Genomic DNA, 16,376 nt, shown 5'->3' with positions numbered 1-16,376 from the left:
TTATTAGAACTATAAGATTTTTATACAATGACAATACTTTGTATTTATACTGGATAGTTCTTTAAGTATATAAACAATTATCTCCCAAGAAGTCATCAAGTGAGGGCCATCCCTCATGGTTTCACTGTTAATGCAGAGGAAACTGAAGTACCCGGGGAAAACCTGCGTGTCAGTAAGTGTATGTTAATCATATACTGTAATTTCTGTTCTTTCCCTTAGGTCTTGTTAATGTATATGTTCCCTAGTATCGTCGCTTGCCTCTTGATCTGAAGTCTTTTCCCCATGACATAGACGACGAATTGGCTCAAATAGGAATGTAGTGAGTCCAGCAAATACCATACACGAGCCGTAAAAGTAGAAAGAATTGTTATAATCCTTGGTGATGTCATATATCCATCCTACAAGAAAATGATAGACAGATAATGCATTAGTTTATCAGATCTAACAAACAAAAGTCTGACGGAACTGGCAGAAATATCATATTCAGGTTTAGTATAGCCAGCCACACACACACACACACACACACACACACACACACACATATATATATATACACTTAAGTAACTAGGTACGTAGACAGACATGCAGACAGACAGACAGACAGACAGACAGACAGACAGACAGACATACATACATACATACATACATACGTACGTACGTACGTACGTACGTACGTACGTACGTACATACAGAGAGACAGACAGACAGACGTACGTACGTACGTACGTACGTACGTACATACAGACAGACAGACAGACAGACAGACAGACAGACAGACAGATCTACGGACGAGTAACATACAGATAAACAGAGAAGGATAATGAAATGTGCTAAAACATGCATACATACATACATACATACATACATACATACATACATACATACATACATACATACATACATACAGACAGACAGACAGACAGACAGACAGATGGACAGACAGACCTACGGACGAGTAACATACAGATAAACAGAGAAGGATAATGCAATGTGCGCAAACATACATACATACATACACACATACATACATACATACATACATACATACATACATACATACATACACACATACACACACACACACACACATACATACATACATACATACATACATACATACATACATACATACATACATACATACATACATACATACACTCATGCATACAAATGTACATAAACCTATTTATCCATACAACGAAACCCATCCATCTAGGAATCGACTCTTTCATCTATCTTACCAGCAACTGGTGGACCAATCAATCCTCCAACACAGGCCCAAGGAGAGATAACACATAAAGCTGCTGTCAAGTTAGATGCCCCCACGATATCGTTGGTTGCATTTGAATAGAGAGTCAAGGTAACTCCAGATGATAGTCCAAGAAAAGCAGTGTACACACAATATGTTGAGTACGAGTCAGCAAGGGGACTCATAAGATTAGTTATCCCAGCTAAAAACATTGCTAAACCATATAGACCTGTACTTGTCACGGACCGAGGAGCAAAACGTAGTAGAACAGGTGAAGACAGAATGCCTAGTACATTCACAACTCCATATATGGACATAATTAGGGCAATATTCCTTTCAGAACTGAGGCTCTTAGACTTTGCACGTACAACTATATAAGCTGTTGCTCCAAAATGTCCAACCCCAACACCAAGGAACATGGAAAATGCGATAACAACAAGTGTTGGGTACTTCATATAGAGATGAAAGTCACAAATTTCACTTAGCTGTCGTAAGGCAGTCGTGTTGGCTGTGGACTGGACTGCATAGTTATTTCTACTTGTTGACTTGTCATCAAAATGTTGAGCTTTTGTCATCTCCATCTTTTTCTTTGTTATCTTGGGTACTTTTAAGAGTGTTCCACATACACACACATTGGCGTTGATTGCCGAAAATACAATGAATGCTCCACGCCAGCCGTATGTCTCAATCAATACTTGCCATAATGGTGTAAAAATGAATATGCCTAACCCTGACCCAGACACCACAAGAGCATTCGCTAAGGCGTACCTCTTTTTGATGTACAATGGAATAAGCCCAATAGAGGGATAAACAATAAGACCATGACCGAATCCTGCAAATAGAAGTGAAAGTAATAGTTGTATCATTTGAACAAACATCAAGTTATCGATCTGTCTGCCTGCCTGTCTGTCTGTCTGTCTGTCTGTCTGTCTGTCTGTCTGTCTGTATATGTATGTATGTATGTATGTATGTATGTATGTATGTATGTATGTATGTATGTATGTACGTACGTAGGTACGTAGGTACGTACGTACGTGTGTGTATGTGTGTGTGTACGTACGTACGTATGTATGTATGTATGTATGTATGTATGTATGTATGTATGTATGTATGCATGCATGATTATCTATAAAATAGTTAAGGCACATAGGTGGTATATTTTCAACAGTCATCTACTACGGCTGTAGAAAATATAAACCCTCTTCTGGGGTCTACCCTGTACCATGAAGTTTTGAAGCATTAATATTAGACATGACGGTGCTCCACCTCCTAGCGCTAGGATGTGTGAAAGCCAAGGCTATGTGTTAGATTATTAAACTCCCAGCATTTTAGCATAATTTGCATCCACCGTAAGGGGAGGCTATGTATTAGAGATGGAATATTGTGTATCTGGCTCAGTTCGAAAGATATTTGGCAGACATTTATTTACGATAGCATGATCTATGTAATAACTAGTAAAAATAATACAGCCTCATTTTCAACAGATGTTGGCGTTGAAATGTGTTAAGCATTGCAATTCTATTCCGAAGCATTCTGTCTTTGTGGTCAAGACAAGACGCTTTGTAAATCGTCACACAACTGTATACATTCGGACTATTCTACATACCAAATAATACTCCAAAACTGAAGTAGACAAACTCAAGAGTTGGTGCAAAAGCAGTTAGTAGTAATCCAATAGATGACATTATACCTCCAAGTATTACAGTGCCTCGATATCCTATTTTCTTTACAAATATATTTGTAAGTGGAGCTGAAGAATTAGAAAAAAGAATGGGACACATTCAACAAATATATGGTAATTGCCAAAGTACTTTCAGTAACAGTAGAAGCAAGCCATTTTTATCATGAAATTATAGTTGAGTTACTGAAAAAAAATGAGTATACACAGGTTATCAAATAGCATGGCATGTACAAGCACTACATGAAAAGTCTAATTTATCCACCATTACCCAACCTTTACCCTACCTATGACCCAACTAACCACCACCTCTGTCCACTTTTGAATGTCTACAACCCGCCCAGAGGAGGGATCAACGTGGGTAAATTAAGTCAAAGGTGGAACTTTGTCTCATACTCGCCACATTTACACACCCTCTGCTTAAGCTTTACCCTGGTTGGAAAGACGTGGTCAAATATGACATTTTATATAGTGGAGAGTACACATACAATTATCTAAATAGGCCATATAGTTGATAAAACATTAACCTTTTCACCCACCACATGTCATGACCAATTGTTATGTTCGTACTAAAGTTCAACCAAACATTGACGATAATCACGCCCTTGTATAAGTTATACACACTTTACTGTAGGATAGCTTTGCAATACCGGTACTACTTGTTCCTTCAGCTCTCTTACCTATTGTCATTTCAACACTCGCAGTTACGGAAATAATCCACGATGTACGTGCTGATCCTGACCCAAACGATGTCTGCAAAGCTACAAATATAGGTCCTATGGATTGAAACATGCCAGACACAAACATATAGCAAACATGACATGCAAAAACTACAAGCCAGCCATAGATACCGCCATCCAGTTCGTCAGTACTAATTCTATCATTTTGGTCGTTGACGTCCGATTGTAATTGGTTACCATATCGACTGTCACTACTTGATTCTAAGGATTTTGATCTCGCGTGTGTCTGTTTCATACCGGTGTGTGATGTCCAAGGTGTGGAGTACCAAGAAACGTTAATGACTGCGAGTTGCTAACACGAAGGATCAGCTGATCAGTGACCTATATAAAGATTATCATGTGACGAGTTCATATTTCAACGTATTACATTTTTTCTCATAGTGGTCCACTCTTGCCCAAGGGGACGTAACATATATGCATATGTATTCGATGAACAATGGATATTCATGAACAATTATCTGAAGTAATAAGCTCTCAACTTAACATTTATAAATATTGACATCTTTGTGTTATAATCAAGTTATGAGAAGTTAAATCCTGGAGGGGGACAAAAAAGAAAACTTTTGAAACACTTTAAATATGTTCATGTCATTTATTGGTTAAGTTTATTATATCTTGTGGCATTTATTTAATATTGTACTGTAATTTTATGGTTATGGGTTGGTACTTTTGTCTTACTTGAAATAGTGTTGTATATTTTTTTTGAAGACACAAAAAGTTTATAAAGTGTTATAAACTTTGACTGACAATACCTACATCAATAACTATGTTAGATGCATCCTTACAATTAGGGCGATCAATAGTTCAATGTAGGATAAAAAACTAATTTTTTAACTTTGTTTTTTTTTGTGTGTGAGCCATTTATTCTCATCCTGTTAAATCGATTTTATTTTGAATGGATGTTTATGGATGTTTGTATCTATCCCTCAGTAGAAATATTTCTTTAAAAACAATGTCAATTTGAGAAACGGAAAATGTTTCGCTATAGTAAACGCATAGTACTAACATACAGTAAAGTGTCAACAAAGAGCCATTTTTTCCTCACTACATACTACTACATACTGTCTCTGTATTCATAGTACTACATACTGATTTGCATTCATAGCACTACATACTACTACACACTGGCTTTGTATTCATAGCACTACATACTACTACATACTGGCTTTGTATTCATAGCACTACATACTACTACACACTGGCTTTGTATTCATAGCACTACATACTACTGCACACTGGCTTTGTATTCATAGCACTACATACTACTACATACTGGCTTTGTATTCATAGTACTACATACTACTATATACTGGCTTTGTATTCATAGTACTACATACTACTATATACTGGCTTTGTATTCATAGTACTACATATACTACTACATACTGGCTTTGTATTCATAGCACTACATACTGGCTTTGTATTCATAGCACTACATACTACTACATACTGGCTTTGTATTCATAGTACTACATACTACTATATACTGGCTTTGTATTCATAGTACTACATATACTACTACATACTGGCTTTGTATTCATATCACTACATACTACAACTTACTGGCTTTGTATTCACAGCACTACATACTACTACATACTGGCTTTGTATTCATATCACTACATACTACTACTTACTGGCTTTGTATTCACAGCACTACATACTACTACATACTGGCTTTGTATTCATAGCACTACATACTGGCTATGTATTCACAGCACTGCATACTACTACATACTGACTTTGCATTCATAGTACTACATACTACTACATACTGGCTTTGTGTTCATAGCACTACATACTACTACATACTGGCTTTGTATTCATAGCACTACATACTACTACATACTGGCTTTGTATTCATAGCACTGCATACTACTACATACTGACTTTGTATTCATAGCACTGCATACTACTACATACTGGCTTTGTATGCATAGGACTACATACTACTACATACTGACTTTGCATTCATAGTACTACAATCATACTACTACATACTGGCTTTATATTCATAGCACTACATACTACTGCATACTGGCTTTGTATTCACAGCACTACATACTACTACTACATACTGGCTTTGCATTCATAGTACTACATACTACTACATACTGGCTTTGTATTCATATCACTACATACTACTACTTACTGGCTTTGTATTCATAGTACTACATACTACTACATACTGGCTTTGTATTCATAGCACTACATACTACTACATACTGGCTTTGTATTCACAGCACTACATACTATTACTACTACATACTGGCTTTGCATTCATAGTACTACATACGTATATGTTATTTGCCAAATACCGTTCCATATCTTGCTGCGAGAGGTAATTTTTCTGGTATAACGGAGAGCCGGAGGCGAGCCGTTATACCAGAAAAATTACCTCAAGCAGCAAGATGTGGAACAGTATTTGGCAAATAACATACTTATACGTCACCTGCGACTATGAATTCATTTTTGAATGTCTAAAATGCTGTTTCATGTTAAAATAAAATCACTTCCGCGTTATACTGTTGAGCGTAGTATCATGCACCTCTCTGCAATGCGGTTGTTTACATGTCAGCCTTAACTTTATCGTCCAATCAGAGCGCGCGTTTGCTCAGTAGTATGACATAATGTCTACTATTTGCATATCACTCAGCGATATATTCAAACTTATAACCATCAGCTGAGAAATGAGTGCGTCTTTGTTTTGCGTACTGTATTCCATTAAATGTTTATAAATGTTCGTGATATGCTTTGTTGTTCTAGTTAAGCAAAAATTACACCCTCTGTGGTGGTAATTTTTATATCCTTCATAAATTTAGGAATTCATGTTTACGATCGCGTGACGACCGTGCGTTCGCCGTCACTGGACTTTCACGGTTGTGTGGGGAATTTTTGACTATTTCCCTGTGACATGAAAAATACAGTTCAAAGACTTGTTACAATGTATACAACGGTGATATTTTGTTCGATTGACAACAAATTTGGCATTGGAAATGCTGGTTATAGCTCGATCTCTAGTTGTCTGCTAGATTTGTTTACAAGGAGAAGTGCAGTGATCACGTGATACAACAAGCAAAAATACGGCTGTTGGTGAAAAATATGCCTGTGTATCTGCAGGGCTCTCGACCAATCAGAATGCGAGATTGGTGACAGGTGACGTATAATACTACATACTGGCTTTGTATTCACAGCACTACATACTACTACATACTGGATTTGTATTCACAGCACTACATACTACTACATACTGGATTTGTATTCACAGCACTACATACTACTACTTACTGGCTTTGTATTCACAGCACTACATACTACTACATACTGGCTTTGCATTCATAGTACTACATACTACATACACATATGACATATTTACCTGTCGTTTTGATTATCGTAAAGCATAAATTATGAGATTGGAAATGGGTCATTTCCTCCGATCCGTTGAAAATAGGAAACAGGATTAATATATATAGAAGCGATGGTCACTGTATTATTGATAGTTATAATGCAACATTTGGACTAGGGTCGCATTATTGATATGCATTCATTGCAATTACAGTGATATGTTAATTTAATCCCAATGAGACAACACTTTAGTGTAAAGTGTGTTTACATATGCACTAATTTACTGTCTATTAACTGGGGGGGGGGGGGGTACCACTGACCAGGTCTGTGTGTGGCCAAAGCTGTAAACCCCAGACCCCATTTTAGACCAAATTTTGACCCAAAACCAATACCCCATTTCAGACTATTCAACCATTTAGAAGACCCCATTTTACACCAATGTTGAATGCATTTTTGAACGATGGACCGGATGCTATGTTGCGCATGCACAGTTAACGTAACAATGCATTATGGGGCGATATCTAAGAACAAACATTTCAGTGGGTGTGCATACTATCTCATAGTCACTGATATGAAAATGTCAACCAGTGAATTAGCAGGGGGAAATTCCCGAACTAGTCGAGAATTTATTAAGGAGTTCCTTCCAGGACCCCACTTTATACCAAACAAAATAAACAATTGTGAAAAATGAACCCCATTTTAGACATTAGCTCTCAAAAGACAGTACCATTCTAGACCAAAGGGCAAAATACCACCCAAAAGGGCGGCACATATACGTATACCCAATAAGTGGGAGTACCCCCACCCCCACCCCACCGACTGCAAGTTCCACGGGGTCACATTATAGTATACGAATAAATGATTCTGATGTTTCAACACTGTCGTTTTGCCTGTCAATTCTCCCCTCGTCTTTGGTAACCAGCAGAGCAATGCCGAGAGTGCCACTACCCAAATGACGTCTCTTTCAACTTTTGTCAGCATATGGAAGCTGAAGATTGACTGTCTATGAATATCGCCCCCTACTGCTGACTATGGATGTATGGACATTGAATTACAGAGTACATGAAAAACAACAGAAGGCAAGATCATCACCCTATAGTGTCGAGAATATATCTTAATGAATAAATAATATTTTGCAGACTCAATACTCTAGACAAGCCTCAAGTTGGTGTAGGTGGGTTGGTGAATATTAGAGAGGGCATGTTTGGAGTGGACAAGGGGAGGAAAACACAGAGGAGACAGAGGACCCTCCACTACCCCGCACCTGAATAAAACTAGAAAACATTATGCAGTGTAGATGGGTAGCTATCTACACTAAGCAATAATTGGCTAATCACATATGAATATGCATGAGAGGTAATTTAATAGGGTTTTACCGAGGTGTAATAATAGTCGATTTTCTGTTTCCAAGATGCATTGCGCAGGAGGACGTCGCTTATGTTGTTAGATTTAGTCTTGTTTTATCCTTATTACATTTAAAATAACATTTTCACTGACAGGAAATGATGGTAAGACATATTGACCTCTTTAATTATGGGTGATTTTATTGGACAAAGACTGAACGCCATCGATGAGAGAGTGGGATTTCACGGGTAAACCCAGGGTACCATCATGTGACAACCATCCCCTGAGTAGCGCGTGCAAACCCCTCCGCGCGTACAGAATACATGGCATTGTATGGAGAGACGCGCAATGCATCTTGGAACCGGCAACAGGTCTATTGTGCCTTCTCACAGCGGAACGGTACACTAGCACCCACCCACCCACCCTTTAAAGGGTCCACACATTACTGACAAAGCAATCCCCTCATGGTGTTGAAGACCGACGTACCACCCAACAAAGGTTATGTAAACAGGTTAGAGCTTCAATTTGTCGCTCAGTTTCAGATTGATCAACTAATGTTATACAGACTAACACAATAATGTGGTGTATAATATAAGGTATCATAACTTGCACACAAAATGACATGTAAGTAAGAACTCGCTTTACTATTTATTCTTTAGCTTTGTATTATGCCCTTAGCATTGTCCTATCAGGGGAAGCCAACTTCGCATATTTTAAAACAACTGTTAATAATCCAAATTGGTGTATAAGGCACACTTGCAGTTGGTACAATATAAAACAACGGGATACTTTATACATCTAGGTAACACCAGAGAGGGAACCCCTAGACAATGTGCTGCTACTATGTTTTCGGTAAGGAAACGGGCGAGAGCAGTGGAGATCTTAGTCTATCAGCTAGACCTCGGATGTTCTTCCGATAAAATACGACACACAGCCGAACAACGCTATCGAGGATGGAACATCGCAGGCCCTCACATGCGAACTTCGTTCGCTTATAGTTATAGCATCGAAAGAAAGCCCGAACGTCTAGCAGCAAGACTATGGAGATCTATGAAAGTGGGACCGATATATAAACATAATTAATCAATTACATGTATATACTGACGTCCATGGCATGCACATTACATCAACTATAACAATGATGATGATCTCAGATAGAACGGCTACGTTTTTTATTTGTTGGTTTGTTGTTGTTTTGTTTTTGTTTGTTTTTGTTTAGTTTTTAGGGTTTTTTTTGTTTTTTGTTTGTTTGTTTTTTTTTTTTTTGGGGGGGGGACTTGGACTTGGTTCAATTATGCGCTATGTAATGAAAGTCTAACTGTCTGGTTGGCTACCAGTACTGCATGCTACTGTATATTGTGACATATCCATCATGAGTGGTGTCGTAGTTGGCAAGCTTAGAATAGTATGTACTGTCACACACAGACCGGTCACAAATCAGTAACTCAGACCAATACAAAGCTAGGATTCCTCTTTCCTTAAATCTAAAAAATCCATAATTTGATCTACATTTCATTCGTTTTATAGTTAGCTCTTCTTTCCATCGTTGCTATACTCTTAGAAGTATATAAATCCCTTGAAGTGGTTGTACTATGGCAGGGATAAAATAAGAGGCAACCAGTTACATGCGCAATACTTGTTATTTTCTACTCCTATGAAGCGATGAAAATTATGAAGTGACATGAATTCGTCTCTCCCCCCCCCCCCTAATTTCATGACTCGAAACCGCGTTTTTATCATGTTTAAGTTGTAAAGATAAAGGTATTTGATTGCATTCCGATCAGCACATCTGGTTGCCTTGTTTGCATAATATCAAAATATTTAGTAATGTTCTATAAACTGTACAAGTTACATAAAATATTCCTAACATGAATTGTCCCAATTTTAGCATCAAACATCTGAACAATGTATATCAATTTGTTTTAACCTTTAACCTTTATATTGAATTTTTGTCAACGATGAGCCACTAGTGCACTTATACAACTCCTACTTACTATTCTTGTCAGCGTTCCAAATACATTGCGCACTTTGTTTTTGTTTAGGTACGCGTATTTGGTTCTGGTATGTTGGCTAAAAGCCAGTAATAGTACGAAATATATCGTCAAAACGCGATGCGTAGCTCCGGAAGGTCTATTTATATACCTGTAGACCAATTAATCAAAAGGCTGAAAACTGTCAATCATTTGTCACGGGATTTGGCGTCCTTCAGAAATGCATTATGCACAGTAAAGAAATCACTATCTATACTATACGATTTAATTTATTTGATTTTTTCAGATCAGGAGTTATGTGTAATTATGTTTGTTTTCTTAAATGCCAGATGAGTGACATTATTTAACCCTCGAAAAAAATCATAACTGTCCAGTCACCTTTCTAGGAAAGTGACACGAGTACAGGGTTAATAAAGGAAAGGTGTATCCGAGATAAGGTGAACCGTAGCGTACAGAAACCTCTTTTTTTTTCTTTCTTTTTTCTTTTTTTTTGGGGGGGGACTTTTTATTGCTTTTTTTATTAGTCTAGATGTTTTACTACTACGAATTGGTTATAAAAAGTCTATCAAGAGAAGTTCAATATTCATTCGACTTTATTTATAATTTCTCATGAAAACTAAGTCGAATTCTGTTTAAAGTGTCGACATGAATTGTCCGACCATCACCTCGTTTGACATCTAGTAACTCCATTGATATTTACTATTGTCAACATAATAAATACCATGAAGTTGTTTATTAAAGATACGAGCAATGCACGTTTTTGAGCAGACGACTTCAGTATTTTTGCACAAGTCACGAAAAGCCGATATTTTCGTGTCCTACTATCACATACGTAGACACATCTTGTGCAAACATACTACTATTGTCACGGAAATTACACCTCTTTTCCCAGAAGGGAGCCACGGCCACTAAATGAACTATCAAGATTAGGGAGCCTGATCACAAGGTTTAATGTTGAGATAGACACAATAAAGATGACACACAATCATTACTTTACACACTGTGCGGACTTTGTATTTAGTTAATGATATAAACAGTAACAGCATGCACACTACTACACATGGTATAATCTGTTGAAGTTCAAACAAATGCCAAGGTCAGCAGCCAGTGAAAGTTGGTAGAATCTTAAAGATTAACACATACTCTATTCCCATATTACAAGTGTACCTAACAATACAGTCAATATACGGGAACAGTTATCTTGCGTATTGTTGTTGTTGTTGTTGTTGTTGTTGTTGTTGTTGTTGTTGTTGCTGTTGTTGTTGTTGCTGCTGCTGCTGCTGCTGCAATTTTAGGGCATTCCATAGAGACTCTGTATGCGAGTATGTGCTTAAATTTTAACAGATCAGCTGACTTTTAAGGTCAAAGGTTAGCAAAGTTGTCTACCTGACATTCGGTGAAGTTCATCATGACACTAAACAATATTTACCAACAACTCTCTCTGATTTGTTCTGTCGCACATCCTTAGAGTCAGACAAGATAAAAGTTCTGTAAAACATTTCTGCGAAGTGTAGAATTGTCACTGATGGGTTTCTGGGTGTCCATTTTCATCGGTTCTAGTAGCAATTATATATTGTATAAGATAGTAATCATGGAACGTTGTCACATGTTTTCTTGAAAGGCATGCATAATATTTGTAAGGAAAATATATGTACCAGTCCTGTTATAACTGCAAAACATATAGATTACTGTGAATAGATATATCAAAATAAATTTGCATATTACAACTTTTCATACAGACTGGCTACCCAAGTTAGTGATACTTTCTTGACATTTGGTAGTTTCATATAAAATTCATAGTTGTTAGTACATTTTTATACAACACTTAGAACTTTATAGTTGATTGCCAATTGTACTTTTGTTACATATCATCTAAGCGTAAGTATTATGCCTAAAATGTTGAGAAATATGAAGTACCCCCCGACTGCAAGTTCCATGGGGTCACATTATATAGCATACGAATAAATGATTCTGATGTTTCAACACTGTCGTGTTGCCTGTCAATTCTCCCCTCGTCTTTGGTAACCAGCAGAGCAATGCCGAGAGTGCCACTACCCAAATGACGTCTCTTTCAACTTTTGACGTCAGCATATGGAAGCTGAAGATTGACTGTCGATGAACATCGCCCCCTACCGCTGACTATGGATGTACATGGACACTGAATTACAGAATACATGAAAAACAATAAAAGGCAAGATTAACACCCTATAGTGTCGAGAATATATCTGAATGAATAAATAAATAATATTTTGCAGACTCAATACCTTAGACAAGCTCTCAAGTTGGTGTAGGTGGGTTGGTGAATATTAGAGAGGGCATGTTTGGAGTGGACAAGGGGAGGAAAACACAGAGGAGACAGAGGACCCTCCACTACCCCACACCTGAATAAAACTAGAAAACATTATGTAGTGTAGATGGGTAGCTATCTACACTAAGCAATAATTGGCTAACCACATATGAATATGCATGAGAGGTAATTTAATAGGGTTTTACCGAGGTGTAATAATAGTCGATTTTCTGTTTCCAAGATGCATTGCGCGGGAGGACGTCGCTTATGTTGTTAGATTTAGTCTTGTTTTATCCTTATTACATTTAAAATAACATTTTCATCAGGAAATGATGGTAAGACATATTGACCTCTTTAATTATGGGTGATTTTATTGGACAAAGACTGAACGCCATCGATGAGAGTGGGATTTCACGGGTAAACCCAGGGTACCATCATGTGACAACCATCCCCTGAGTAGCGCGTGCAAACCCCTCCGCGCGTACAGAATACATGGCATTGTATGGAGAGACGCGCAATGCATCTTGGAACCGGCAACAGGTCTATTGTGCCTTCTCACAGCGGAACGGTACACTAGCACCCACCCACCCACCCTTTAAAGGGTCCACACATTACTGACAAAGCAATCCCCTCATGGTGTTGAAGACCGACGTACCACCGAACAAAGGTTATGTAAACAGGTTAGAGCTTCAATTTGTCGCTCAGTTTCAGATTGATCAACTAATGTTATACAGACTAACACAATAATGTGGTGTATAATATAAGGTATCATAACTTGCACACAAAATGACATGTAAGTAAGAACTCGCTTTACTATTTATTCTTTAGCTTTGTATTATGCCCTTAGCATTGTCCTATCAGGGGAAGCCAACTTCGCATATTTTAAAACAACTGTTAATAATCCAAATTGGTGTATAAAGCACACTTGCAGTTGGTACAATATAAAACAACGGGATACTTTATACATCTAGGTAACACCAGAGAGGGAACCCCTAGACAATGTGCTGCTACTATGTTTTCGGTAAGGAAACGGGCGAGAGCAGTGGAGATCTTAGTCTATCAGCTAGACCTCGGATGTTCTTCCGATAAAATACGACACACAGCCGAACAACGCTATCGAGGATGGAACATCGCAGGCCCTCACATGCGAACTTCGTTCGCTTATAGTTATAGCATCGAAAGAAAGCCCGAACGTCTAGCAGCAAGACTATGGAGATCTATGAAAGGGGGACCGATATATAAACATAATTAATCAATTACATGTATATACTGACGTCCATGGCATGCACATTACATCAACTATAACAATGATGATGATCTCAGATAGAACGGCTACGTTTTTTATTTGTTGGTTTGTTGTTGTTTTGTTTTTGTTTGTTTTTGTTTAGTTTTTAGGTTTTTTTTTTGTTTTTTGTTTGGTTTTTTTTTTTGGGGGGGGGACTTGGACTTGGTTCAATTATGCGCTATGTAATGAAAGTCTAACTGTCTGGTTGGCTACCAGTACTGCATGCTACTGTATATTGTGACATATCCATCATGAGTGGTGTCGTAGTTGGCAAGCTTAGAATAGTATGTACTGTCACACACAGACCGGTCACAAATCAATAACTCAGACCAATACAAAGCTAGGATTCCTCTTTCCTTAAATCTAAAAAATCCATAATTTGATCTACATTTCATTCGTTTTATAGTTAGTTCTTCTTTCCATCGTTCCTATACTTTTAGAAGTATATAAATCCCTTGAAGTGGTTGTACTATGGCAGGGATAAAATAAGAGGCAACCAGTTACATGCGCAATACTTGTTATTTTCTACTCCTATGAAGCGATGAAAATTATGAAGTAACATGAATTCGTCTCTCCCCCCCCTAATTTCATGACTCGAAACCGCGTTTTTATCATGTTTAAGTTGTATAGATAAAAGTATTTGATTGCATTCCGATCAGCACACCTGGTTGCCTTGTTTGCATAATATCAAAATATTTAGTAATGTTCTATAAACTGTACAAGTTACATAAAATATTCCTAACATGAATTGTCCCAATTTTAGCATCAAACATCTGAACAATGTATATCAATTTGTTTTAACCTTTAACCTTTATATTGAATTTTTGTCAACGATGAGCCACTAGTGCACTTATACAACTCCTACTTACTATTCTTTTCAGCGTTCCAAATACGTTGCGCACTTTGTTTTTATTTAGGTACGCGTATTTGGTTCTGGTATGTTGGCTAAAAGCCAGTAATAGTACGAAATATATCGTCAAAACGCGATGCGTAGCTCCGGAAGGTCAATTTAAATACGTGTAGACCAATCAATCAAAAGGCTGAAAACTGTCAATCATTTGTCACGGGATTTGGCGTCCTTCAGAAATGCATTATGCACAGTAAAGAAATCACTATCTATACGATTTAATTTATTTGATTTTTTCAGATCAGGAGTTATGTGTAATTATGTTTGTTTTCTTAAATGCCAGATGAGTGACATTATTTAACCCTCGAAAAAAATCATAACTGTCCAGTCACCTTTCTAGGAAAGTGACACGAGTACAGGGTTAATAAAGGAAAGGTGTATCCGAGATAAGGTGAACCGTAGCGTACAGAAACCTCTCTTTTTTTTTTTTCTTTTTTCTTTTTTTTTTTTGGGGGGGGGGACTTTTTATTGTTTTTTTTATTAGTCTAGATGTTTTACTACTACGAATTGGTTATAAAAAGTCTATCAAGAGAAGTTCAATATTCATTCGACTTTATTTATAATTTCTCATGAAAACTAAGTCGAATTCTGTTTAAAGTGTCGACATGAATTGTCCGACCATCACCTCGTTTGACATCTAGTAACTCCATTGATATTTACTATTGTCAACATAATAAATACCATGAAGTTGTTTATTAAAGATACGAGCAATGCACGTTTTTGAGCAGACGACTTCAGTATTTTTGCACAAGTCACGAAAAGCCGATATTTTCGTGTCCTACTATCACATACGTAGACACATCTTGTGCAAACATACTACTATTGTCACGGAAATTACACCTCTTTTCCCAGAAGGGAGCCACGGCCACTAAATGAACTATCAAGATTAGGGAGCCTGATCACAAGGTTTAATGTTGAGAGAGACACTATACAGATAACACACAAACATTACTGTATATACTGTGCGGACTTTGTATTTAGTTAATGATATAAACAGTAACAGCATGCACACTACTACACATGGTATAATCTGTTGAAGTTCAAACAAATGCCAAGGTCAGCAGCCAGTGAAAGTTGGTAGAATCTTAAAGATTAACACATACTCTATTCCCATATTACAAGTGTACCTAACAATACAGTCAATATACGGGAAGTTATCTTGCGTATTGTTGTTGTTGTTGTTGTTGTTGTTGTTGTTGTTGTTGTTGTTGTTGTTGCTGCTGCTGCTGCTGCAATTTTAGGGCATTCCATAGAGACTCTGTATGCGAGTATGTGCTTAAATTTTAACAGATCAGCTGACTTTTAAGGTCAAAGGTTAGCAAAGTTGTCTACCTGACATTCGGTGAAGTTCATCATGACACTAAACAATATTTACCAACAACTCTCTCTGATTTGTTCTGTCGCACATCCTTAGAGTCAGACAAGATAAAAGTTCTGTAAAACATTTCTGCGAAGTGTAGAATTGTCACTGATGGGTTTCTGGGTGTCCATTTTCATCGGTTCTAGTAGCAATTATATATTGTATAAGATAGTAATCATGGAACGTTGTC

The 16,376-nt window shown here is 37.3% G+C and overlaps 1 protein-coding gene across 1 annotated transcript; it reads right to left on the bottom strand.

Annotated features, from left to right (window-relative positions):
* Positions 1–225: 225 nt before the first annotated feature.
* Positions 226–3,902, bottom strand: LOC144450094 (monocarboxylate transporter 12-like). The gene is made up of 4 exons (XM_078140662.1): positions 3,608–3,902; positions 2,856–2,999; positions 1,242–2,081; positions 226–398 (listed from the first exon to the last, which is right to left on the bottom strand). The coding sequence occupies exons 1-4, from the start codon at positions 3,900–3,902 to the stop codon at positions 226–228; spliced, it is 1,452 nt and encodes a 483-aa protein (XP_077996788.1).
* Between the last annotated feature and the right edge of the window lie 12,474 nt (positions 3,903–16,376).

This window comes from Glandiceps talaboti, chromosome 19 (genome assembly GCF_964340395.1).
Source record: "Glandiceps talaboti chromosome 19, keGlaTala1.1, whole genome shotgun sequence".
NCBI lineage: Eukaryota > Metazoa > Hemichordata > Enteropneusta > Spengelidae > Glandiceps > Glandiceps talaboti.
Note: the sequence above shows the minus strand (reverse complement) of the source record. Positions and strands in the feature narration are given on the sequence as shown.